General features: G+C 49.6%; 3 protein-coding genes and 4 non-coding genes across 7 annotated transcripts; 4 read left to right on the forward strand and 3 right to left on the reverse strand.

The window, feature by feature from the left end:
* The first annotated feature begins 1,377 nt into the window (after positions 1-1,377).
* On the forward strand, positions 1,378-1,450 carry TRNAR-ACG (transfer RNA arginine (anticodon ACG)). Its single transcript has one exon. It is a non-coding gene; the product is annotated as a tRNA-Arg (tRNA).
* Positions 1,451-2,888: 1,438 nt separating this feature from the next.
* On the reverse strand, positions 2,889-2,961 carry TRNAR-ACG (transfer RNA arginine (anticodon ACG)). Its single transcript has one exon. It is a non-coding gene; the product is annotated as a tRNA-Arg (tRNA).
* A 600-nt stretch (positions 2,962-3,561) lies between these two features.
* TRNAR-ACG (transfer RNA arginine (anticodon ACG)) lies at positions 3,562-3,634 on the reverse strand. The gene has a single exon. It is a non-coding gene; the product is annotated as a tRNA-Arg (tRNA).
* Positions 3,635-4,570: 936 nt separating this feature from the next.
* Positions 4,571-4,642, reverse strand: TRNAW-CCA (transfer RNA tryptophan (anticodon CCA)). Its single transcript has one exon. It is a non-coding gene; the product is annotated as a tRNA-Trp (tRNA).
* A 3,998-nt stretch (positions 4,643-8,640) lies between these two features.
* LOC136287904 (gallinacin-11-like) lies at positions 8,641-11,363 on the forward strand. The gene is made up of 3 exons (XM_066180595.1): positions 8,641-8,882; positions 9,809-9,937; positions 11,038-11,363. Exons 1-3 carry the CDS (start codon positions 8,825-8,827, stop codon positions 11,163-11,165), a joined length of 315 nt encoding a protein of 104 aa, XP_066036692.1. The 5' UTR covers positions 8,641-8,824; the 3' UTR covers positions 11,166-11,363.
* An 89-nt stretch (positions 11,364-11,452) lies between these two features.
* LOC136287906 (gallinacin-12-like) lies at positions 11,453-13,712 on the forward strand. Its single transcript, XM_066180597.1, has 2 exons — positions 11,453-12,756; positions 13,269-13,712. The coding sequence occupies exons 1-2, from the start codon at positions 12,624-12,626 to the stop codon at positions 13,415-13,417; spliced, it is 282 nt and encodes a 93-aa protein (XP_066036694.1). The 5' UTR covers positions 11,453-12,623; the 3' UTR covers positions 13,418-13,712.
* Positions 13,713-19,256: 5,544 nt separating this feature from the next.
* On the forward strand, positions 19,257-21,373 carry LOC136287905 (gallinacin-13-like). Its single transcript, XM_066180596.1, has 2 exons — positions 19,257-19,337; positions 21,097-21,373. Exons 1-2 carry the CDS (start codon positions 19,277-19,279, stop codon positions 21,219-21,221), a joined length of 186 nt encoding a protein of 61 aa, XP_066036693.1. The 5' UTR covers positions 19,257-19,276; the 3' UTR covers positions 21,222-21,373.
* Positions 21,374-25,509: the final 4,136 nt, after the last annotated feature.

Raw genomic sequence — 25,509 nt, forward strand, 5'->3', positions numbered from 1 at the left:
CTCCCTGGAGATAGAGGCCCCATTCATCTGGAAGATACATGGATATCAAACCCATGATTCACAGGCCACAGGTCATAACCAAAGTGTAGGACAAAGGGAGGAGGTGTGGGGGGTGTCTGCTGCACTTTGCCTCGTGAGGAAGCTGAAGGGAGTGAAGGTTTTCTCTGAAAAGTGGAAAAAAGCTTCACAACTGCAGGCTCAGTCACTTCTGTAGGACCTGGACTTATCTCCATGTGAAAATTCCCTGGAAGACCAGTGTGGGGTGGTACAGTCAGTCCAGGGGACTCCTGAAGTGTATAAGGGCAAAGATTCAGTGTAAGATGATGGAAATGAAGAGAGGTTCCTGATGAAAATCATGAGGAGTTTTTTCAAGAAAAGAGTAAAAAAAAAAGAGTCTAGTCCGCCTCACCTCAGAGGCCAGGAGAAGATTATGAAAGGAATGTTTCTGAAATGAAGGAAGAATGCAGTGATGACTGGAGACAGGGACCATGGGCAGAGCACTCTGGAAAGACACAATTTCTTACTCGATGGCCAAATGGACCCTGTGGAGCATCATTTACCTTGACTTTGGTTTCACCTCTCACAAGTGTAGTGAATTGAAAGCAAAACAAATGAGAGGCTCCAAGTCAGACATACAATTTTATAGGAAGAAAGGAAAGAAAGTAAAATAAAATAGATTCAGTAATACAAAAGACCACTGACAGAGTCAAAATACAACCTGAGCACGGTGATGGAAGCAATCCAGATGAGGTGGTCTTCCTGAAACAGTGATCCCATAGAAAGGTCCGGCAGCTCTGGTCCTCTGGGAATCCAGTGGGTAAGGGCCCCCCGTACAGTCCCAAACCCCAGATTATATCCAGGTGAGAATGCTTGGTTCCTCCCCCTGGGCGGAGCATCTCACAATGGGATGGTGAGTCATGCAGGGGGTCCTTGATGGCCCATTAAACAGAGATAACTCCTGGAGGGAGCTATCTATGAGTCATGGGCAAGGCATTTGATGGGCCATTAACAGAAGATAATGGCCCAGAGGGTGGAGGTCTGGGAAAACACTGCCCCACCTGGATTCAACAGTTCATGAAGATGGTGATAGAATACTTTGTGCACACCCTATACTACAGCCCTGGAAAACAAGGTCTCCCAGACGTGTCCCTGCAGCAGGACACACACATGGAGCAGCTCAGCTCAATCCAAAGGCAAAGCAAAGGGCCCTGACCAGGCACTGAGCGGGTTGGGGTCAGTGTTGGCAGCCCAGGGGACCCTTCACTGCTGGATGCTGAACTGGGTGTGGTTTGGGGTCTCTGTGGTGGGAGCAGAGGCTGCTCCACACAAGGAAGGACATGGGCAGGCCAGCAGGGACATGGGGGTGGCAAGGGGACAGGGCCAGTGGCGCAATGGACAACGCGCCTCACTACGGATCAGGAGATTGCAGGTTCGACTCCTGCCTGGCTCAACACTTTTAGCCCAGCCAAGTTCCTCCTGCTCCCTTTGTCAGCACCTTCCTTCTCCTGCCCATCATCCATCATCCCCCCAGCTTCTGATGTCCTGTCCCAGCACTCCAAAAGGGGCAGGGCTGTGGCCCACACCAAAGCCAGGGGCACCACAGCAAATCCCACAACAGAATGCAGGTACCTCCTGAGCTGCTGTCCTGCAGCCAGGACAGAGCCAGCACTCCCAGGATGTCCTGGCACCTCATGTGCCCTGGTCCCCAGCCCCCTGCAAGGCCCACACAGGTCCTGCTGCCCTTTGTCAGTGCCTTGCCAAGTTCTGCTCTGGAAGCAGTGCCCGGCTCACAGCTTTGATGTCACAAAACGATGTTCCTGTGATGGTGATGTTGGACAGATGGAAAAAAAGCCTGGAAGGTTAAGGGCCTCAGGAAGACAGCTGTCTCTTGTCACCTCCACCACCAGTGTCAGGGCGATCCAGGCAGGACTTAAACCTGCAGTCCTGATCCACAGTCAGGTGTGTTCATAGACCATTGAGCAACTGGCCCCAGCCTCTGATCCCACCTGCTGTTCTCACTTCAGGACCGTCTGGATTTATTGGTGGTTAGAGGGAAGTGGCAGGATCTCACTTTGCTCCCACCTGCCCCTTCCGTGTCAGCCTTGCCCTCTTCACCTGTGGTCCCACTGGCTCCACCACCCAGGAGAGGAGATGCTTGTTCTGAGCTCCAGGCTCAGCTCAGCTGCTCTGGGGGGTTGCAGGGCACATCTTGCCTTCCTCAGGGGAGGTGTAGCCAAACTTCCCAGCCCATATAGAACTCTCTGGAGCTGTGGTGCCCAGTGGAGGGGAAAGCTTAGGCCCAAGGCCACCTCCACTTGCTCCAGCCTGGTGACAGAAGGATGGGCAGGTGAGCTGTAGCAAGATCTTGCTTGATGTCCAGCTGGTCTGGGCTACCCTGCTCATGGACACCTTCAGCCTTCCTGGCCCAAACCATAGATACAGTGAAGGTACAAAGCAGTGATGACAGGCAAATGTGGGATGAAGCAACAAAAGAATGTGGAAATGGGAATTTTACATCAAATAACAGTGATTCACGTTGGAAATGACATGTGGCAGTCTCTAGTCACCCTAACCCTTACCATAACCCTAACCCTAAGACTTCTGTTTAATTTATGACATGCAGATCAGGACTGCATGCTCAGACTCTGAATATCTCCAAGGATGTAGAGGCCACAGCCTCTCTGGGCTCCTCTCTTAGTGATTTACCATCTCACAGAGGATTTTTTTTTGCCAGTGTGTCCAGTCAGAGCCTCCCCTGATGTGAGGGAAGTTTTGCAGTGCAGGAAGCCCACCCAGAAAGGACAACACTGCAGAGAGGCAGGGCACCATGGAGAAAGTTGTCCCCTGTCACCACCAATGTGACAGCCAGGCTGTGGGCAGGAAAATAGCGAGCCAGGCAGGAGTCGAACCTGCAATCTCCTGATCCGTAGTCAGGCGCGTTGTCCATTGCGCCACTGGCCCCACCCTCCTGGTGCTCCAGGGGCTTCCCATCACTGGATGGCCTTTGGGACAGAATTAAGAATTAATTAAGTATAAAAATTAATTACTAATTAATTAAGTATTAAAAAAATACAATTTAGGAGATCCCTGGGTGTTCTGATCTAAGCAGGTGATCTATAATCCCTGCTCAGGGCACAAGGGTATTTGATGTCAGTTTGTAGTCAAACCATAAATAACTCAAAGGATGAAAGCTCCAAAGCTCCTCTGGGACCTTGTCCTACTCTGAGACCATTGCTGACACATGCAGAACTTGGCAAGGCACTGACAAAGGGCAGCAGGACCTGTGTGGGCCTTGCAGGGGGCTGGGGACCAGGGCACACGAGGTGCCAGGACATCCTGGGAGTGCTGGCTCTGTCCTGGCTGCAGGACAGCAGCTCAGGAGGTACCTGCATTCTGTTGTGGGATTTGCTGTGGTGCCCCTGGCTTTGGTGTGGGCCACAGCCCTGCCCCTTTTGGAGTGCTGGGACAGGACATCAGAAGCTGGGGGGATGATGGATGATGGGCAGGAGAAGGAAGGTGCTGACAAAGGGAGCAGGAGGAACTTGGCTGGGCTAAAAGTGTTGAGCCAGGCAGGAGTCGAACCTGCAATCTCCTGATCCGTAGTCAGGCGCGTTGTCCATTGCGCCACTGGCCCTGTCCCCTTGTCACCCCCATGTCCCTGCTGGCCTGCCCATATCCTTCCTTGTGTGGAGCAGCCTCTGCTCCCACCACAGAGACCCCAAACCACACCCAGTTCAGCATCCAGCAGTGAAGGGTCCCCTGGGCTGCCAACACTGACCCCAGCCCGCCCAGTGCCTGGTCATGGCCCTTTGCTTTGCCTTTGGATTGAGCTGAGCTGCTCTGTGTGTGTGTCCTGCTGCAGGGACACATCTGGGAGACCTTGTGAGAGGTGAAACCAAAGTCAAGATAAATTATGTTCCTCGTTGTTCACTTGACTACCAAAGAAATCATCTCTTCAAAGAAATCTATTCTCCTGGGCAAGGGTGGTCTGCCTTTGGGAGATCCTTGGCCTTCCAGTCATCTTCACATCTTTCCTCCTTTTGGGCATGCCTTTCTGAAGGATTGTTTCCATTGTGCTCAGGCAGACTCGGAGCTGTGATTGCCCAGACTAGAGCTTTCCAGGTAGTCTTTCTTAATATCCTTGAAAAATATCTTTCCATGTTGTTTATCAGAAATTTGTCCCTTTTTCCATAATCCTATCCAGAGTAATTGCTCTTGATTCCACTCCAGATATCCCCTGGGCTGACCACACTACCCCATTTTACCCTGCCAGGCAAGCATGTCCAAGTCCTCCAGAAGTCACTGAGCCTGTGGTTAAAAAGTTTCCTGCATTTTCCTGAGGAAACATTACCTCCTTCTTGAGGTAAATTTTGGCAGACACCCCCCAACACCACCTCCCTTGCTTTCATCCTCACTCATAATTTCCATCCAGCACAGCTCCCTGCTCAAAGGAGAGCTCTGGGCATCATGTTCCCCATGGGGTCTAGTCCATGCCCCTACACCCTGAGCCCTGCCCCTCCCACAGAACAACCCCCCAGAAAAGCAGAGGGGTGCCAATGGTGCCCCCGGCTGACCCCGGTGTGATTTGAACACACAACCTTCTGATCTGGAGTCAGACGCGCTGCCCTTGCGCCACGAGGTCAGGGTGGAGGGGTCCAGGGGCCTGGGACTGGCCACTGGGAATGTCCTTTCCATGGGGACCACCCTGGGTGTCCCTGCACCCCAGGAGCTGGGCTGTGGCTATGGAGGGGCAACCTGAGGGGAATGTGGCCAAGGCCTGGCTGCAGAGATCAGTCCAGGCTGCAGGATGAAGGTATATATGGGAATTCCAGGCACAGAAAATTCCCAAAATGTTGTGCATGTAGGCTCAAACACAGAAATGAATACAGGGTTCCACTTGAGGCCTTGGGAAAGGCTTCCAGCTTTAGAGACCATGAGCAAGAATGTGGGTTTGTAATATGGATAGAGACATATTAAGCTAGGTAGTGGAGAGTTTCAAAGTTTTAAAGTTAAGATATAGAAGTAGCTATAAAAGTAATAAGAGGTTTTAAGGGGCAGCAAGTAGTTTGTGTGTCACTACATGATTGGATAAAAAAGTCCACATTGGGGCAGGATGTGTGATACAATTTAATTAGCTGTTGGTGTGAAAATTAAAACAATATGTGTGGCAGTAGATTATTGGCTAATAGACCTTTAAAACCCCTTGTAACCTGTGGTCTTGTGACCACTGACCATGAATTCCTGGTGTATGTGGTGAAGACATTCTCACTCCTTGAGACTGAGGCAATAAATCATGCTTTAAGACATCTCCCAGTGGTCCCGTCTCTCATAATATCCCAATAGGTATGGGGTGGGATGAGGGGCCCTACAGGGTGAGAGAGGTCAGGAACCAGGCTCAGGGATGCTCTAAGGGAGGATGGTGGCTCAGGGGGGAACACAGCACAGCCCAAGGTGGATTTTGGCTGTGGGCCCAAAAATGGTTTTGGAAATGGAGTAGAGCACTCATGGGCTCAGGCCAGCCACAGCTCCTGATGTCCTGCCCCAGCCACAGCCCTTTGCTGGCCAGGAGTGATGCCTGGACCTCCTACAAGGAGGGCAGGATGTCCCACCTGTGCAGGCAAGGTCTACCACCAGCTCCAGCTGCCCAGTCCTTTCCTCATGGGTGCTTAGGGCAAGGCTGCCATGGACAGCAGTATCAGTAAGGAGGTGAAACCTTCCTTAACCCTCTCCAACTCCATTCCCAGCTTCATTCCCACCTCATGGGAGATGTACTGGAGACTCTGCTGGGTACGAAGGTGTCTGGAGAGGGGCAATGCAGGCAGGGGCTGTGGCCAGCAGTGCAATGGACAAAGGAAATTCCTCCCTGGCTCAACCTAATCCTGGTAAGAGCAGAGCTCTCAGTATTACTATAGTTATAGAGATTTTTGTAGTTATAGAAATGTTATAAAATTAGATGAAGTTAGAAAACATTAACTTTAGAGTTAAACACTTACCCTGAACTTGACTCCCTCCAAAAATTTGATTCCTCTGTAAAATTTGATGCCTGAAATCAAATCTCATCCCTGCTCTCCAAACATATTAATAATCACTATGCATTTACTCTGTGAATTACCAGTGCTGAGGATGGAGCAAAGAGGCATTTCCTCTCGTTTTTACCTTCCCACCTGAGCAAACCCTGCACCACGAGGTCCCTTCCTCCTCCAGCACCTTTTCCCACAAGAGGGAGCCAGGAACCAGCTCACGGACTCCATGAGTTGTAAATCAGGCTGGAGATTAATTTTGTTCAGTGAAGGATCCCCCATCCCAAGGCCAGACTGGAAATTCAGCTTGTTTCCTTCCTGGAAATACAGGATTTTTTTTCCTCCACAGCCCCAAGTATTTGTCTATTTAATCCCAATGGTTGCTATTAGATTTTCCCCCCGCATTTTTCCCTGCTGGCCACCCCCAGTGACACCTCACCTCATCCATCCCACTCTGTCACTTGCTCCTTACAATGTTGTAAATGAAGTCAAGTTTTCAGCCAGTTCCAGGACCACTTCATCCCAGCTGCAGTCAAATCCTGCTGATTTACATTGCCAAAATGCAAATCTGGTTACGTGCTTTGGGAAAGCAGATGTTTCCCATAACTTTAGTGCCCCAGGTACTATTTTCAGAGCTGTCCCATGACTGAAAACTTCAAAATGAAAGAGAAGTCTTCCCTTCTCATAAAAACTCCCTTTCTCAAAGGGATGTGAGTCCCAGGCCAGACCAGCAAAACCCTCCAGGGATGGGGATTTCACCACTGCCCTGGGCAGCTGTGCTAGGGCTGGACAGAACTTTCTGTGAAGAAATTGTTCCTAATGTCCAATCTAAACCTCCCCTGGTGCAATTTGAGGTGATTCCTCTTGCTCTGTCGCTTGTTACTTGGGAGAAGATCCCGACCCTCCTCTGACTGTCCCCTCCTGTCAGGGAGTTTTGCAGAGCCAGAAGGTCCCTCCTGAGCTTTCTTTTCTCCAGGCTGAGCCCCTTTCCCAGCTCCCTCGGCAGCTTCTCACAAGAGATCCTTAGGCAAGGGGCAGAACTTCCACTGTGTGTAAGCATTTCTTTTGTGATCCATATAAAACATGTCTCTGACTTGGAATAACCTGGGAAAGTAATCTGGGAAAGGAGAACAAAAAAGAGCAAACAAAGCGCAGAGGCATCAAGGCAGACTGAAATGGTACTTGAATTTCAAAGACTTGGATTTTTTCCTGGGGTAATTTCTGATCCTAATTTGAAGGGGGCTGTGATTTTATAAGCACCTGTGGTCTGACAGTGAGGACATTCTGGAAATGATTTGCATGTGGGATTACTGGGCAGTTACTCCTCTTCCACCAGATTGTTAACACACTTGAGGTTTTGAATTTGTACTTCATGTCCCATGGAAATAAAATTTTAAAAGGCAAACATTTCTAGTCCATCACTACAGGAAAGAACCTTTCTTTTTGCCATTAAAAAAAAAAAAAAAAAAGTTGAGAAAGCTGAGTGTCTGCTCCAGTCTGACAAAGCACAATGACAGATCCTGTCTGAGAGCTGAGATGAACATCTCAGCTCACCTTGGATTTGGTGGGACCCTGAGCCAACCGAAGGGCTCTTGTTACAGCCTTTGTTTCATCCCTGTCCCCTGAGTACCTGGAAATGGACACAAACACCTCTCCTTCACGACTGGATGGCACCTGCAAATTTGCAATGGAAAGCAAACAAAGCAAGCAGGGAGGCAGACAGAGAACAATGCACATGATTCCGGGCAAGGTTTATACTGTTGGTATCAAGGCTGCTGGGTCAGAACAACATCAATAAATATCTCATACAGAAAGAGGCTGAAGTAAATGATTGAGGGAGAACCTGAGCTGTCAGCTGCCACTTCCATGTGCCTGTTGATGTCATTCAAACTCTGTACAGACAAGTGCTGAGGGAAGCTCATGAATCTCACTTGTCATGTGGTTTTTGTGCACCTGCAAAGTTGAAGGTGCTGCGGGGGACACCTGAAAACTGTATCATAGAAACATGGAATGGGAGAAGGGCTTGGGATGAAAGGGATCTGAAAAATCATCTCATTCCAGCCCCCTGCCATGAACAGAAACAGCTTTCACTAGACCAGATTTTTTTTCTTCACAGCACCTTACACAGAAAAAAACCCAACTATTTTATGTGTTTGTGTATGGAATGATCATTATCCTTTATTTCTTTCTCTTGGGAACAACTGTTGCATCACAGGACATGCAGCAGGATCAGATATTCCCTGTTGCCCAGAGAAGCTGTGGCTGCTCCATCCCTGGAAGTGTCCAAGGTTGGATGGAGCTTGGAGCAACCTGGGATAGTGAAAGGTGTCCCTGACCATAGCAGGATTAGATGGACTAGATGGTCTCTAATATCCTTTCCAACCCAAACTATTCTATGATTCTATGATGATTCTATGACATTCCAGCTGCCTTCTCTCCCACCAAACGATGGCTAATTTCCTCCAGACAATCCATCACCAACCACATTGATATTTCAAGTTAATGATGCTCTCTGGGTGGAACCCTATTGATAAGGAGCCCTCCCAGCAGCCTTCCCAGTGGTCAGGCAGGGAGGCACAGCTTATTTATCCCCTTGTTTTTGTGCCCCTGAGCCATTGTTCAGGCTCAGCCCTGAGCAGAGGTCAGGCTGTACCCGCTGCCTTTCCCTGCCGCCCCTGCCAAGGTTCCCCAAACAGCCACAGCTGTTCCCACTGCCCTATAAATGCCAGAGTGCTCCCTCCTCCCCTGCTCAAAGGTTCTGGAATTGGGGCCCTGTCTCCAAGCTGCAGCTGAGACCTTCCACCATGAAGCTCTTCTCCTGCCTCATGGCTCTCCTGCTTTTCCTCCTCCAGGCTGTTCCAGGTAAGGGGCAAGCCCCAGGCTGGGGTTTGCCTGTGTAGGAGGTACAGCTCATTCATCAGGTGATGCAGAACATTCTTCTCAGCTCCTTTCCTTAGAGCAGTTCCCTGTTTCTCAGTCTAAAATCAGAAGTGAAAAATTAACCCCTGATGAGCAGGTATCACACCAGAAACTCCCCACAGAAGCCTCTGCCAGGTGTTGGCTCTTATGACTCTTTAATGTCTCTTTATGCCATTTTCTGGCACTATTGGATGGTGGTACCATGGAAATCACCTCCTTTTCTAACCCCAGGGTTAAAAATTGCCCCCTCTGTGTAGGTAGAAGAGAGCAAAGAAGAGAATGTTCCCTGGTATCGCTCAGGTTGAACTGCACCAATGACTTCAGCTCTCTGAATATTCTGGTTCCCCTTCCTCAGCCCTTCTTCTGCACTGACTTGTTTTCTGATTGTGTTTTTATCCCACCTGTTCTTCATGCTTAATGAAACTCCTCACCTTGGAGTTAGGCTTCCAGAGAAAGAAGGAACTGGGCAAACTGCTTGTTCCTGTTAATTGAGCTAGATCATGCTTTTGGGGGTTTTTAAAAGTTGTAGTTTTATCTTCAGGGCATGTGATGACCATGCTGTCCTTGCATGTCCCTGCAGCACTGCAGCCCCAGAACTCAGAAGCATTTAAGACTGCGCTGTCCCTTCCCATTATAGCACAATTGGCCAGGATATGTTCAGAAAATTGCCATCAACCTCTATGTTTCTCTCCAGTTGTACAAAAACCTTCCTTGGAATGCTCTGAGGTCCCATGAGTTCCTCAAAACCTCTGGGTTTTGAGGGTATTTGTGTCAGATCCCTAACTGGGGTCTGTGGGGTTTCAGCAGGAGGAAGACCATGAGAATGGACTGATCCTGCAGTACAGCTGGGAATCCCATTCTTCCTGTAGGTCTTGGCTTGCCCAGGGACACCTTACATTGTTTGGAATACCACGGCTACTGCTTCCATCTGAAATCCTGCCCGGAGCCGTTTGCTGCCTTTGGAACCTGCTATCGGCGCCGGAGGACCTGCTGTGTTGGTATGTGAGGGAACCCTGCCCAGGAGGGAAAAATCTGGGGGGAAATGGCTCAACTCAGCAAAACAAACTTTGCCTCCAAATCACAGAATCACAGAATGGTTTGGGTTGGAAGGAACTTAAAGCTCATCCAGTTCCACCCCCTGGCATGGGCAGGGACACCTTCCACTATCCCAGGTTGCTCCAATTCCCGTCCAACCTGGTCTTGGACACTTCCAGGTGCACGGTCTAAGCCATCTCTTTCCATGCACAAAAATGGACCTGTATATTCCTTCACTGACATCAGTGTGGAGCCTTTTGGGCTGGCCAAAATAACCCAAAGCTCTACCTCCAGCAGGAGAAATAAAATAAAAGTTTTGGCCCACAGAGAGTCCTCCTTCCTTGGTAAATCTTCTTAGAACCATCTGTTGGGGAACTGCTGGCTGCACCCACCCTGCTGTGCTTAATGGGTGCCAGCTGACCTCTTCCCTGTTATTTTATCTAAATCTTCCCAGAATTGCTTGGTTTTGGTGCTCCTCAGTAGATAATCCTCAACATAAATCATTAATGAATATATATACTTTAGAAACAATTGTGCTAATCCTAAAATTCCCCTGATCCAGCATCCTGGATTTGTCCATGGCCAAAACTGGATATTTCCTCACAATTACTCTGCGTGTGTAAAGTGACCACAACCATATCATTACATTTCCTTATATTTTATTCTGGCTATCATGAAACTGCAACTCAAGATTTTTAGATTTAGGCATCCTTGTGTTTAAAAGTCCTTACCGGATTTTTCCCCCCAGGTTAGGAATTCCTTCCATTTCTTTTAAAACATCATCCCTCACAATTTTATTCAGTGCCACCTACTCAAAATGTAGTCATTCTGCATCCATCTTCTTCATAGCTTTACAGTATCCCTCGCTCAGTAAATCCTTTTCCAAGCTGGTGGGTCACAAATTCCTTCTTTTACAGAAGTACTGTGATAAGCCCCAAAGTTCATCTTTGTGTCTTTGCTTTTGGAGACGCAGTAACACAACTTCCCACCAACTTTTGTGTATGAGATGGTTTGGATGGCAGTGTCAGGTTTCCTGGTTTGACTTGAACCCTCTGAATTGCAGACACAACGTCCAACTTCCACCTCTGCCAAGATGAGGGGGGCCACTGTGTATCCCCAGAAATCCGATGTCTGCAAGAGCAAGAGGGACTCTGCCCCCGCAGAGGATGGAAGTGCTGCTCAGAAGTGTGACAAAGACCTCGTGGGATTGCAGAAAACCATGGGAATGAACAGCCAAGAAAGCAAACAAGTTTTATTCCAAGTGTTGCAGATGTGTGTGCTGTTCTCAACATGTAAAGTGTGTAATTAACTAGAGGTGACATGTTTCTTTCTATAAGAAAGGCAATAAATGCTAAATAAACAGGTATAACAGGGATTTATTTATGGAAAGAGGATGGTTGCACTTGGATGCTTTAGAGGACAGAGGACACTTAATCACAGAACAATTTAGGTTGGAAAAGATCTCCGATGTCATCGAGTCCAACCTCTGACTGATTCCCACCTTGTCATCCAACCCAGAACACTGAGTGTCACATCCAGTCATTCTTTGGACACTTCAGGGAGCGGCTGAGGGAGCTGGGAAAGGGGTTCAGCCTGGAGAAAAGGAAGTTCAGGAGGGACCTTCTGGCTCTGCACAACTCCCTGACAGGAGGGGACAGTCGGGGGGGTTCAGGCTCTCCTCCCAGGGAACAGGGACAGTACAAGAGGAAATGGCCTCAAACTGTGCCAGGGGAGGCTCAGGTTGGACATCAGGAGGAAATTCTTCATGGAAAGGGAGGTTAAGCATTAAAACAGAGTGCCCAGGGCAGTGATGGAGTCCCCATCTCTGAGGGATTTTAAAGACAGATAGATGTGTCATTTGGGGACATGATTTAGTGGTGTCTTGAGACAGCTGAGGAATTGCTGGACTCAGTCTTGGAAGGCTTTTCCAACTAAAATGACTCTATGATTTTAGTTATATTGTTCTGTTTGGGTATTTTTTTTTTTAGGGAGAAAGGGACTTTTAACCTTGCTTTTTCACCTGTCAGTTTAAGATGTGTTCACAGAACAGTTTTATTACCACATCTGAAGGCACAGCAAACAGCAGGGCCAGGCAGGGCAGCTGGAATACCACATTTTACAGCCAGAGGGGCACACTCACCACAGATTTACCACCACGGGGTGCATTGCTGAGCTAACAACTCTTCCATCACCACTGTGCGCTCATCACACTCAGGAATGAAACCCCCCAAATTCCTTGGAAGTCAAAGCTGGGGAAAAAAAAAATAACACCCTGGTTTCAGCTGGAGAAAACATTCACATGAGCTCAGATTAAAAATTAATCACTCCCAGCCTGCATCCTTCTTCTCCTTGCAGATCCTCAGGAGTCTTCCCTTGCAGGTTGCTTCCCTCCTCCTTGTCACTTCCAAAGGATTTTGCTGGCTGCAGGTGAAGGGCAGAGGATCCCTCTGAGCCTCTTTTTTCCAGCTGGAATTCTACCAGCCAAGGAGAGGAATCAGAAAAGCCAATAACCAGTGAATGTGAAAAAAGTCGACATTGTTTGGAGCAGCAGCACTGGGTCAGAACGACACCAAAGGGTTTCTCAGCAGCAAATGTTACTCTGAGGACTGGAATATAATTAATTCCTGCCTACTCCTCCCCTCTTCCCGGATGCCATCCAGCATGCCAGCAGCACACAGAGACTTCTGTGAAATCTCACTGCCAGCCCTGCAATTTTCCAGCAGAGCCAAAGGAATGGGGATCCTTGTGCTTGTTTTCATACTCATCTCCCTGGCCCAGCACGGTAAGACCAGGAACGCCTGGGGTGGTGAAAAGGGATAATCTTTCTTCGCTGTGTGATATTGCAGGAAAGGTGTTTTCTGGGTGACAGAGTGGGTGCTTTAGGAAAACTCGTTATTTAATCCTTTGGGGGAATACAAAAAATGAGCACATCACTGAGTTAGGAGAAGCCCTAAAGGAGAAACCCTGTGCTCTGGGAAAACGTTCCTGCCTTTTCTCAGGCTGCAGTGGCCTCCTTGTCAGGGGGTGGACAACCCCTCTGACCTCCCATGCACGGTCTTTGCCAACATCCTGAGAAAACAGCTCCATGATAAAACATTCCCTGAGGGAGGTTGGCTCAGCAGCTTGGGGTTTTTAACATGGATATCTGAACCCACCTGTGGGATTGGGATCCTGGGCGTGCTCAAGGTGCCCAGGCTCTCTGTGTGCCCCCAGTGCTGGCTTGGTTGGCTGGAAACATGGTGTCAGAAGGAACCCCATGAATTTTATCCATTAATTTGCTGCTCCCTCATCCAGGAGATGCTCATGGACCAGACAGCTGTAATCACGGAGGGGGCTTGTGCCGAGTGGGAACCTGTGTTTCTGGTGAATACTTGGCTCAGTTCTGCTTTGAACCCGTCATTCTCTGCTGCAAAAATCTGTCACCCGCCACCACAGAGAGCTGAAGGTTCCCAAAGGAGCCAGCTGCAGCTCGTGGAGAGCTGCAGGCTCCCCTGGCATGGCACAAGCAGCTGTTGGGAAGGAGATTTTGTGGTTTCTGTGACTGCTGCTCCCCTGGGAGGATATGGCTGTGGATTCACTCATGGACTCCTGAACACTTTGGTTTTGCTGTGACATTTTAGGAAACACTGTGACAATAAGAAACTGGGGCCACCCAAACCATTTGTCACCCTTTTGGGACTCTGTTATCTCTCATGCACAGGTGAAAAATTGCCTTTCTCCTTACCTGAAACCAATAAACCTGAGGTTTAACAAAGCAGCAAGTGCCTATCTGTGAGTCAGCAAAGCTGCCAGTGGTGGGATGCCACTGACCAGGAGTGACCACAGCATTCCTCACCTCCCCAGAACACCGGGGGGACTCTGTCCCTTTATTTCCCTTCCCAGGGAAAACAGCTGCAATGGGGAAAGTCTTTTTGGCAACACTTTTGGTGCAAAAGGCACCTAGTTAGACATAAAGGTGAGTGTGGTCTGTGCTTCTCAGGCAAGATCCAGCCCCATCCACTTCTCTTTTCCAGGCTGTGCCAGGTTCTCAAGGGAGTCATGGAATCTCAGAATGGTTTGGGAATAGGAAGGGACATTAAAGATCATTTCATTGCACCCCCTGCCATGGGCAGGGACACCTCCCACTATCCCAGGATGCTCCAATCCCTGTCCAACCTGGCCTTGGACACTTCTAGGAATGGGGCAGCCACAGTTTTCCTGGGCAACCTGTGCCAGGGCCTCACCACCCTCACAGCGAACATTTTTTTTTCCCCCCTAAGATCCCAGGTTTATTTGTTTTAAACATGGTGGAGAGGGGATCTGATATCTGTGTCACATTGCCCTGACAGGCTGCTCTCTCCATCCTTGGACTGCATTTCTGGTGCAACTCCTTTCCTTTTTGGTCAGCCAGCCCCAAAGAAATCATCTCTTTGTCCCTCACAGCTTTCTTCCTATGAGCTCCCTCAGCCTAAATTAATTTTCTGTCCAAATCCACTCTCAGCCCCTCTGTGTCTTTTCAACATAAAATTTTGACACTCCCCTTCTTTTGTCAGCTCCTGGGCTCCCTTTCCAGGTAAAATATTTCTCTCTGGGTCAATCATTTCTGTGAAAGCAAGGAAAGGATGTAATGAGAGAGCTATGCCAACCAGCTGAGGCACTGGTCAGATAGAGCCAGGGAAAAGTCTTCCCTGGGAGATTAAATCCTTGCTCTGATGAATCAAATGGGAAGATTCCTCACTGACCTTCCCAGGGTCAGGCCCCACTGCCAGAGGGGCCAACAACTCATTCATCCAAGTGTCTCCATTCACTGATGAGCAGCCCAGTTACTCTCCTCAGGTGATCACTGGGACTCCAGCACACACAGGGAGATGCCAGCACTCCCTTGGAGATTCCCTGCAGTTGGATGAACCCTCAGGAGAGCCAGATTAACCACAGCTGGCTGTTGGCTTGGGAACTGGTTCTGAAAACAGGGACAGGGCTGAATCCAGGGCCAAATTCCTGCCCATTTCCAGCCCGTCCCTCTGACGCACGCTGATGTACGAGGACAGCATGGGGAGGGGTTTGAGCCAAGGCACCTCTCCAAATCAAACAGTTTGTTTCTCACTTTCATCCACAGGGTTCATCATTCGTGATGAGCATGCTCACAGGCATGGTCCCACTGCCCCACCGCTGTGTGTTCCCTTGCTTGCAGATCTGGATGGAAATAACCTTAAAAAACCCCAAATCACAACCCCAAAAAATAAACAAAACTCCGTCATTATTTCTGCCCAATGAATAAGCTGAACTGAAGTCCCTTCCAGTCTCACACAGAGGAAGGAGAGAGAAAGCACCAAGGACATGGTGGATGGTGGAGAATGGCACTTCCAGACCTTATAAAACTGTTTCTTGATGTGGTTTCTTGACCCCTGAACTTGCCTGGGGCAAAGCAGTCAGCTCAGCTCATGGGGAGTTGCTTGAACAGCAGCATGAGCTGCTTTGGTGTAAGTGTAAGACAGGGAATGCTGCTCAAATAAGTTAAACCCTAGCTGGAGTAACCCTCCCTGTAACCCTGGGGAGGAAGAAGAATCATAAAATCATCACAGAATCCCAGAATGGTTTCGGTTGGAAGGGACCTTAAAGATCATCCTGTTCCAACTCCCTGCCATTGGCAGGTAAAAGCCAAATGAAAAAGAGGATTTTTGTGGGAAATTCTTGATTGAGCTTTGAACTCCAGCTGTCTGTGCCTGATAGAGCTCAGAAGGCTACAAATAGGCATTCTTTAGTAATACCTTGGCAGAGCTACACCTAAAGGAGATGCAAAAATCATCCAGACATCTTGGGATGTATATCTGGGATCCCTGCAGCCATGCAGACAGCCAAGATGGAGCTCTACCCTCATGCCAGGTCTTTCAACCAGTGCAAGCCTCCTGGATAACTGGGGATTTTAGTCCATCAAAGCAAGGCATGGATTCCCTCAGCGGGATTTGTTTGCTGTTCCCAGGCAACAGGCCAGTGTTTGCTTGGCACAGAGAGCCAAATCCCCCTCTTCTGCCCTAAAAACATCACTGTGATGCGCAATCAGGAGCAGGATGGGGTTGGGGAAGCTGAGGTGCCACAGCCGTGGGCAGCCCCTTGGATCCAGGTTGTCTCTTACATCCCTGGCATCCCACACAAGCCAGTGCAACACACCTGAGTGCCTGGATCTCCCTTCACCCCCACACAGGGGAGAGAGGGTCACATTCAGCATTCCACCCACTCATGTGGAGCTCTTCCACCTCCTGTGGGGTGAAAGGAATCACCTCACCACAGCCCAGCTCCAGGGCGTGCTGGAGAGATAAAATAGCTCAGGATACAGAGGCTGTACCTACACTAGTAAATCAAATCATGTGAGGCTCAGAAATTAGTGACTTCCCAAATGTGCTGTTAGAAAATGAACTGTTTTCCACACTGCTTCTTTGCACAGTTTGGAGGTGGGCACATGTCAAGAATGATCCATAACTGATACCTGGATGTGGCCCTGCACTGCAAAGGAGAAGTTAATTGCACAAGGTACGCTCTGAGCATTTTCTGTGGGGCAAAAATCATCATTTCTGGCTGTGTGCAGCACTGGGGGCCTCAAGACAGACATGGGCCTGTTGAAGAGAGTTCTGGGAAGGCCATGAAGAGTGGACTGGAACAAGAGCCATGGGGGGTTTCTGGACTAGGGCTGAGCCCAGAGCTGAGCCCAAAATCATTTCTTCACGTGTTGAATTGCAGGCCTCTATCAGTGCTTGCTTGTTTGGCAAAACGCTGTCAGTGGGATTGGGAGTAGGAGGTGGCATCACAAGCTGGCAAAAGGGTTCATTCGTCCAAGGAATTGCTCCTGCTGGCAAAAAACTTATCCCAGGATGCATTTAAACGTCAGCCTGCTCAGGTCCTGGCCTGAAGGCAAGGAAGTCAGTGGAAACATCCCTCCCTTTTGGGGCTGAAGAGCAGATACGGATTGATTCGACTCCTCCCAGCCCCAAAACCCCTCAAGCACCCAGGAGCCAATTCCTGTGCCACGTGTCTGAGCACAGATCAGCCTTTGTGCGTGGTGACCTCTGAGAAAAGACATCTGCTGGCAGGTTGGGAAGCAGGGGAGGGTGGGAGGCTGCTGAGCCAGCCCTAGTAGGCTCACCAGAGGCTGAGGCCAACACAGCAGCGGGACCATGCCAAAGGGAGCCAGACCAGCTGTTGGACAAGCAGTGGCCCAAGGGACAGAGATTTCCTGCCTCGATTTCTGGAGGAAATCTGGTTTATGTTGGTAATGTATAGTCCTGGATTTCTTTCCCAAGGCACCTTCTGCAACCCAACCTGTGTACCACAGCTGCAGAGCAGGGGTTTTTGGTGGTGTGGAGGATGCAGCCTGGTCCCCACAGAGCCTGCAGCATCCAAACAGCTCCAGGCACAAATCACCCTATGCAGCGGTGCTGCTCCCACCACGGGAGAGCAGCTGAGCTGGAGACAAACAGCTGGAATTTCGCCATCCGTCATTGGGAACACCATGGCCACGTGGTACCCTGGCTCTGTGCTCCACATCCTCTCTGGAGAACACCAAGCCATCTGCACACACATGTTCAGACTCTTCAGGTCACACACTCAGAGCGGGACACCCACAGGAGCATCCACACTCTCCTGCCTGCTTGGACTGTAGCTCAAGAGCTGCCATCTCCTTTCTGCTGGATAAACTCTGCCCAAATTCTTTGCTTTGGAAGTTCTTCCCTGTGAGGGTGGGGAGACCCTGGCACAAGGTAGCCAGAGAAGCTGTGGCTGCCCCTGGATTCCTGGAAGTGTCCAAGGCCAGGTTGGATGGGGCTTGGAGCAACCTGGGACAGTGGAAGGTGTCCCTGCCCATGGCAGGGGGTTGGACTGGATGATCTCTAATGTCCCTTCCAACCTGTAGTGGTTTCAAACCATTCTATGATTCCATAATTCCACAAAATCCCACTGCACTGTCTCTCACATTGGAGATGCCAATCCTCAGAGGCATAGGGTGAGTTATTGTCTTCCACCCAAGAAACGCCAGCAGATAGGCTGAGCACCAATCCTTTCCCAGAGGCTCACACACATCCTTGCATCCAGCTGTCCCCCAGGTGGGTTTCCAGATCCTTCTCCCTTCCCAGACTGTGACTTGTTTGCAGGATGCCCTGGTCAAGAGCTCAGTGTCCCCAACTCCAAAGTCTGACTGGTGAAGGCCCCTTTATCTGCACTGTTTGATGAAGGTGATCCTGGTTCTGTTTAAGCAGCCTGAAGGACATGGGGTTTGCATTTTTGCCCTCCCTGGCACCCAGCCTGCAAAGAAAAATCCATCGAAGTGACTTCTGAAGGGAAAAGGGAAGACTTGGTGATGGCCTCCGCTGCATCATCACTGTAAAAAAGACTTTTATAAAGTTTCTATTTCATCTTCCTCCATTTGTTGTTGGCTGGGGGACATTCCTGCCCGGTGTTTGCTTTGTGTTGTTTTCCCAAGTTAAAACGCAGGTCTCACCTCTACTGATTTCCTGGAACTAACCTGGAGAACTGGTACAAAGCTGAAAGCCTGCCAGGATCCCTGGGAGAGCTGTAATCCACCAGCTTTCCTAACACCACTCAATATTGCAGGGAGGTATCCCAGCTTTCCCATTGAACAAGGACATAAATTAATAAAATATTAAATTGCCGTTTATTCTTGACAGCTGTAAACAAAGCCTTGGCAAGCATCCTGTCTGCAGCCTGGAAGTTGGGAAATTGAAGCAGACCCATGATTTTTTTTAAGGATCCCGTTATTTTCAAGCCAGCTTTGTGTGTTGGGGAGCGCTGAGGAGGAGATTGGATTTTTTCACACTCGACCGTGTCATTGCTAAACACAGAGTGAGAGTAGGAAATTAAAAAAAAATAAACAAACCAAAACCCAGAACTCTGTTACTGCAAACACTTGTATTGGATTTTAACATCACATGCTCGAGCCTACAAACACAGAGCCAGACTGGGTCAGTCCCAACATCCTGTCTCCAGCAGCAAGCAGTAGCAGACTCCCCAGAGCTCAGTGTAATTGCCAACAAAACCCTGATTTTTCCCCCGTTTTTGGTCTCTTTCCTTCTATTTTTTTTCCCTTTATTTCCCCTTTATCCTTTTTGTTTGTAACACAATGTGACTGAGAGCAGGCACACCCTGTGCAACTGTTTGCTGTCGTGTTGAAATGCACCTGAGGTTGACAAAGTTCCCTCCACTCCAAGAGAATTGCACAACCCCCCTGGCCACTATAAATCCAGGAATTCCCTCTTCTTCCTCTCTTTTGGGCCCTTCACTCCTCCTCGGGGTGGAACCACCACCCCCGCCGAGCCATGCGGGTTCTCCAGCTGCTCTTTGCAGTCGTTGTCATTCTCCTCCTCCAGGGCGCTCCGGGTAAGGATAAAATTCCCACAGGGGTTCCTGCAGGACTGTGGAGAGAGAAAAGGCAGATTCCTACTCTGAGTTAGAAGAGGACAAGGCAGGGCTCTCAAGTGAAGGCTGACCTAACTCATGCTTCCAAGGAAAAAAATTCTCCTGAGATGGTCCCCATGAAGCTCCTGGATGCAGCTGTCCTGAGTTCATAGGTTGTGCATCCCTTCCTCTCTGCGCCCTCAAAACTCATCCAGAAATGCTGAGCCTAAGCCAGGAGCCTCAGCTTTGCTCCTGACCAGGATAAAAGCCTCATCCTCCACAAAACAAGGAGAATCCCATTAAATTCTCCATGAGTGGAATACAGATGTGGCAAATGCAGGAAGCTGCAAGTGTGACCAGAAGGTTTGAGGGAGGTGATTTTTTTGCCTTCTGATCTGCTCTGGTAAGATCCCACTTGCAGAGCTGCCTCCAGCTTTGGGATCCCCAGCATCAGAAGTTGATGGAGCAGGTCCAGAGGAAGCCACGGAGATGCTCCAAGGGCTGGAGCCCCTTTACTCTGGAGCCAGGCTGGGAGAGCTGGGGGTGCTCACCTGGAAAAGAGAAGGATCCAGGGAGACCTCAGAGCTCCTTCCAGTGCCTAAAGGGGCTCCAGGAGAGCTGGAAAGGGGCCTGGGACAAGGGCCTGGAGGGATAGGACAAGGGGGAATGGTCTTAAGCTGAAAGAGGGTAAGTGTAAATTAGATATTAGGAAGGAATTCTTGTCTGTGAGGGTAGTGAGGCCCTGGCACAGGCTGGCAAAAAAGGCTGTGGACTCTCCATCCCTGGAAATGTTCAAGGCCACATTGGGTGGGGCTTGGATCAACCTGGGATGGTGGAAGGTATCCCTGCCCATGGCAGAAGGTTGGAAGTCGATGGTCTTTAATGTCCATTCCAACTATAACCATTCTCTGTATCTTTGATTCTATAAAATCAAAATCATCTTTCAGGGGGAAAAAACAAGGGGAAAGGCAGATAATTTACCTTTTATTTGTTTGTTTGTTTTCTTCTGGGATTCTGGTTTGATAGAAAAATATTCCTTGGCTTGGCATTTTCACTGGCTGCTTGTATACATCAGAGATTCAGGTTTCATTTAGGTGTAAGGTCACTAGGATGTTAGCAGGACTTTGGTGATATCACGTTTGCAGAGGGCAAACCTGATAACCAAGAAGAGATTTACTTGCTTAGCCTGTTTATGCTGTCATTTATTTAACTGAAGTCCTGGGGACAATGAAGGGAGAGAGAAGGGTTTGCTCACTCCACTGGTGGTGAACCCTCTAGAACCCCCAAACTTGGTGTTTCTGCTGTGTCTTAAGAGAAGTAGCACATGCCCTTTTAATCAAAACAGCAAAAGATTTGAAAAATCCAAGCAAACAAAAACCCCAAAACACCAAGAAGCCAAAAAGTCTCCAAACAAAGCAATAGGTGAAACACCTGTTCCAAAAGGCACTTCTCTGTGTTTTGATGCTGTCCAAACTCACCTAAATCATCTAACCTAACATGGCCATCCCAAACCTGGCTGTCTCACCGAGGCCAGTCATTAGGAGACTCCCGGTGCTTGCTGGATGGAGAACCTCCTCCCAAGCACACCTGATTCTCACCATGGAACCACGAATTTCCCCGTCACCAACTGAGAACATCCCATCGCTCAGCCACCAACACCAGTGAAGTTCCCAGTAGCTTTTGGGGCTCTGAGTAGTAGGTTCCGGCCTTTCTAACCAGGTCTCCTGTCCTCTTTCCCCAGGAACCAGAGGCCTTTCAGACAGCCAGCAGTGCAGGAGCAACCGTGGCCGCTGCCGGAGGCTCTGCTTCCACATGGAGCGCTGGGAAGGGAACTGCAGCAACGGCCGCCAGCGCTGCTGCCGGTGACAGTGGCCACACCAGGGTGGTGTGACAGCCCCAGGAGAGCCAGCCCAGTGATCCTGCAGCCAGAACTGTACACAGAACCTGCCCTCAGACACCTCCGTGTCTCCACTTGTAGCTCGGTTTGTCCGCCACCAATAATAAACCTCTCGGTTTTCTATGTCCTGCTGGGTCCGGAGTGCAGCCCTGCTTCCCTCTCAGATGGATCACCTCTGCCTGACTCTTGGAGGCAGACGGTGCTGGAGGTGCACTGGGGGGTCCAAACCATCTGCACAAAGGTGGCAGATGTGGTATAGGAGCAAGGGGTGCCCTGCCAGAGTGGCAGAAAGAGAGGGATCTGCTGGGCTGGTCCGAGCAATTATGGGTTCTCTTTGAACCCATTCCTCCACCTCTGTCTCAGTCACTGCCTTTAACAACCTCAACTTCTATCTCTGTTCAGAGGAGGCCATGGCAGGATTCATCCTCTTCAAGGGGATAGATCCAAGACACAGGTATGATTTTCCCTCCAGAAGTTCCTCTTCCTCTCCCGTAGCAATAAGGTGAACCTGGATGGGTTCAGGTTATAAGGGAACTCACACAACTTCTGCATTAAAACTCAGGTAATAACTGGTTATAACTCAGGTTATCCAATCTGATCTCCTTGAAGATGTTCCTGCTCATTACAGAAGTGCTGGACTAGATGACCCTTAAAGCTTCCTTCCAACCCAAACCATTCCATGATTCTGTGATCCACCTCTGTAAGGAGGTAAAGGTGGGTAAGGCTGAGAAATCCCCATGGGGAAAACAATTCAAACAATTCACCCAGTCTCACAGGGAGTGTGGTGGGTTCTGCATCTGCCCTGCTCCTGCACTGAGCAATTCCCAGGCAAAATCTTACTTCCATAGTGCAAGTTATGCCAAACTCGATCCCAGTGTCACCTGAGGGGTATAACTTTCTCTTGTCCTGCTGATTTATTGAGTAGAATTATGAGTGGGAATGAGCCAAGGCCAAGTTCACTTCCAGCAGCTCCTCACCAGGGAGTGAGAGTTGTTGGCTATGGAGTGTTGTTTACTGAAGGAAGGGGAATTGCCCACCGTGGTGTGCTCTGGAGCAGGACTCCCAAAGCAAATCCTCACCTTGGAGGTGGTGAGGTGGAAAGGACGTGGTGTAGGCAAGCAGGAATAGAGATGTCTTGGAGCTGTGAGTAGAGAGATAGCTTGAAAGGATATGAAAATCTCCTCAAGAGAAAAGCTGGAAGATCTATCATTGGGAAAACACCCAGTGGGGTACTTAGAACATGGAATAAATGAAGTGGGCAAAATTCCCACCCCAAAACCTGCAGCTACACACCTGGCTTCAACCTAAACCCACTCTGCTGTTCATCCCAGAGGTACCAGTCTTGCCCTGGAGGAAACCAGTAAAACCAGTGACCCAACTGTGTCAGCTGACACCCAGTGGAGATCTGACCCATCTCTGGCTGGACTGTGGGCAGGGAAAGGTCACTTCACTCCTCCTGCCACCATGAATTGAAGCAGTGAGGGACTACTGGGCTCCATGCTGGGATATCCCATCCTTGCTACAGTGGCTCTGCAGGCTGCAAACACGGTGACAATGCCTCCACGCAGACCCCTCTCCTGGATGCTTCTTCTCTCCATTGAGTGACAGTCTGACTCCTCAGGGACCTCGGAAAGGCTCAGCCAGAGGTTAGCAGCCACTGCGGCTCGCATGAGCCACCAGACCCATCGAAAGATAAGGCTCCCCTTGATAACAGGACCTGCCAGAAACTGAGCCTCCAGTTTTTCCACCTTTTTGAAGTCTGGCCAGTGAGGTTTTGCAGAACTTTGTCTTTCTGCCAAAGTAACCAACTTCCAGCTCCAGGCTTTGCCTTCCCTCCTGTTCCCTGGCCTCCTCCCCCTTGCCTTCCCTCTTCCTCCTCGCCCCTCCAAGCACAGCCTCTCCGTGGGGCTGATAGGGATTCTGGGGGGAGGCTGGACACGATGAGGGAGTGATGTCATCTGTTTTTGGCCCTTCGGAGGATCCAGGGTCAGACACGTCTGCCTCTACCCAGCCTGGCGCCGGGAGCAACCGGGAGCCTTCCTCTGGCAGCCGCCCCTGCGCCTTATCAGGGGCAGGATGACATCCCGGGGCCGGGATGCCGGAGGGAAAGGAGGTGGGGAGGCCCCGAATGTGAGCCCCGTGAGAGGCGTGCACGCCCGGGTGTGCACAGGGATGTGTCTGTGTGTGTGTGTGTGAGCTCGCTGGCAGCAGGGAAATCGCTCCCAGCAGGATGGAGCCGGCTATCAGACGCCGGAGAAGGGGAAAGCGCCTCCGTGCCAAAGCCCGGCCGAGGCAAGGGCGATGCTGTCACCCAGATCTGCTCCTGGGAGGGTTTAACCTCTCGTATCCCAGGCAGACAACCTGGAAAATCCGTCTGGAAAAAGTTAGAAGATGCCCCTTGCCACCAAAGGAGAAGGTCAGGGGAGATGGATGGAGATAAATTAATTTGTCCCATACCCAAAGCTCAGGGTCTGCAGTGCCCTCAGGCAGAGCTGGGTACAAATTTACCGAGGAAATAGTTTTGGGATGGACCGTTGTGTCCTCTTCTTTGGCAGCTTTCTCCAAGGTGGAATGGAAACCCTTCATTCTTTGTAAAACAGAGAAAACACTAACACCACTCCCTCTTTTCTTCTTTCCCCCAGAAAGATGGCTTGATCAGAAAAGTGGGAAATATTTTTGGCTAAATCCAGGGAAAACTGGACTTCTTATCTCCTACAACACAGCCCTCAGAAGGGAAAGGTCCTGTGGGACATGGGAGTCCAAGGAGAGAAACAGTTCCCTACAGCAATAGTCTTAAAATAAATTTAATTTTGCATTATTTATTAATGTTAGAAAGAATATTTTCCCCTCATTCTAATGGATCATCATGATCACTTTGGAGACCAGTGCTCTGGAGGGAAAGGGAGATTTTGGGGAGAGCATCTACAGCTTCTGAGGATTGGAACAGAAATCTAAACGACTGCTAGGTCTCCTTCCAGCTGGAAAATTTATAAAATTGATTTTCTTTTGCTTGGAAGAAATAAGGTTTTCTGCAAAAGTCATTTGCAGTCATTGTAACTAGAGTGAGAAAATAGATACTGAAAAACTAGGAGTGCTATAAAATCAGAGGGAATGGCCTCAAGCTGTGCCAGGGGAGGTTCGGGCTGGACACCAGGAGGAATTTCTCCATGGAAAGGGTGGTCAGGGTTGGAAGGGGCTGCCCTATCACAATATGGGGAAAGGTTATCACAGTATGGGGAAAAGACTTACTATCACAATGGGGAGTAAAATAGAAGTGGGTTTTTAATTGGAGTCATTTACTATATTTAGGTCTGAGTTAAGTTATATTTTAGTATTCTGTTAACACTAAGATTAATTTCTGTATGGTTCAGTTTAAGTTTCAGTTTAAGTCCTTTCCCCATGTTGTGACAGACTCCTATGTGGAGTCCCCATCCCTGGAGATATCTAAGAAATGACTAGACATGGTGGCACTCAGTCCTCTGGGCTGGTGACAGTCGGGGATCGGTCACAGGTTGGACTCCATGATCTTGGAATTCCTTTCCAGCCTAAATGATCGTGTGATTCTGTGTCAAATGAAACCCTGCCAGCCTAACCCCAGCACTTTTTTTTTCCACGAATAAATTGGTGCCCTGTTTGTACATCCCAACAAGGGGACTGGGAAGAAAGGCAGACCCGGCGCTGACCCATGCTGACCTTGGCTCTCCACATCAGCACCAAAACCTGGCAGTGGCTCAGCTCCAGCATGTCAGAAGCTGTGTAATAAAGTACACATTTTCTCTAGGCATAAATAAATGACCTCACCCTTCTGGTGAGCTGCTCTGGGCTCTTTCAGCAGCTCCACATGGAAGAACGGCAGCGCTGCAGCAGCACAGCCCCCTCTCCCTGCCGAGGGAGCACTGGCTGATGGGGGAGCTCCAAAACAAACACCGTGGTCAGCAGCTGCTGGGCTTCTCCCCAGCACAACAGCAAAGCCACCTGAAGCCAAAATCTCGTGGCTCTCAGCTTGGAGATCCCCCACGGCAGGATGGAATTTGGGGAATGTGCAGGGGAACGGCATTGCACCCCAAATGAGGAGGGTGGATGAGCCCTTTCCCCTCTCCAGCCTCCTCCCCAGGACCACAGCTTCCTTCCCCAAATCCCACAAGCACTCAGGTCTTCTTCCAGGACTATCCCCCCGTGCTGGGGACGGACACGAAAGCTGTCAGGAGTCTTTATTGTCCAGATCTTTGCAGCGTTATCAGCGACTCCCACACACTG

Source organism: Chamaea fasciata, unplaced genomic scaffold (assembly GCF_029207755.1).
Source record: "Chamaea fasciata isolate MVZ Bird 193981 ecotype frontalis unplaced genomic scaffold, bChaFas1.0.hap1 SCAF_3, whole genome shotgun sequence".
Classification (NCBI taxonomy): domain Eukaryota; kingdom Metazoa; phylum Chordata; class Aves; order Passeriformes; family Sylviidae; genus Chamaea; species Chamaea fasciata.

Excerpts from the sequence above, each read along its gene's own strand:
- LOC136287906 (XM_066180597.1), top strand. The coding sequence starts at position 12,624 with ATGCCATCCAGCATGCCAGCAGCACACAGAGACTTCTGTGAAATCTCA. Across the intron at positions 12,757-13,268 it reads CATCTCCCTGGCCCAGCACG|GAGATGCTCATGGACCAGAC; the intron begins GTAAGACCAGGA and ends TCCCTCATCCAG.
- LOC136287905 (XM_066180596.1), top strand. The coding sequence starts at position 19,277 with ATGCGGGTTCTCCAGCTGCTCTTTGCAGTCGTTGTCATTCTCCTCCTC. Across the intron at positions 19,338-21,096 it reads CCTCCTCCAGGGCGCTCCGG|GAACCAGAGGCCTTTCAGAC; the intron begins GTAAGGATAAAA and ends CTCTTTCCCCAG.
- LOC136287904 (XM_066180595.1), top strand. The coding sequence starts at position 8,825 with ATGAAGCTCTTCTCCTGCCTCATGGCTCTCCTGCTTTTCCTCCTCCAG. Across the intron at positions 8,883-9,808 it reads CCTCCTCCAGGCTGTTCCAG|GTCTTGGCTTGCCCAGGGAC; the intron begins GTAAGGGGCAAG and ends TTCTTCCTGTAG. Across the intron at positions 9,938-11,037 it reads CCGGAGGACCTGCTGTGTTG|ACACAACGTCCAACTTCCAC; the intron begins GTATGTGAGGGA and ends TCTGAATTGCAG.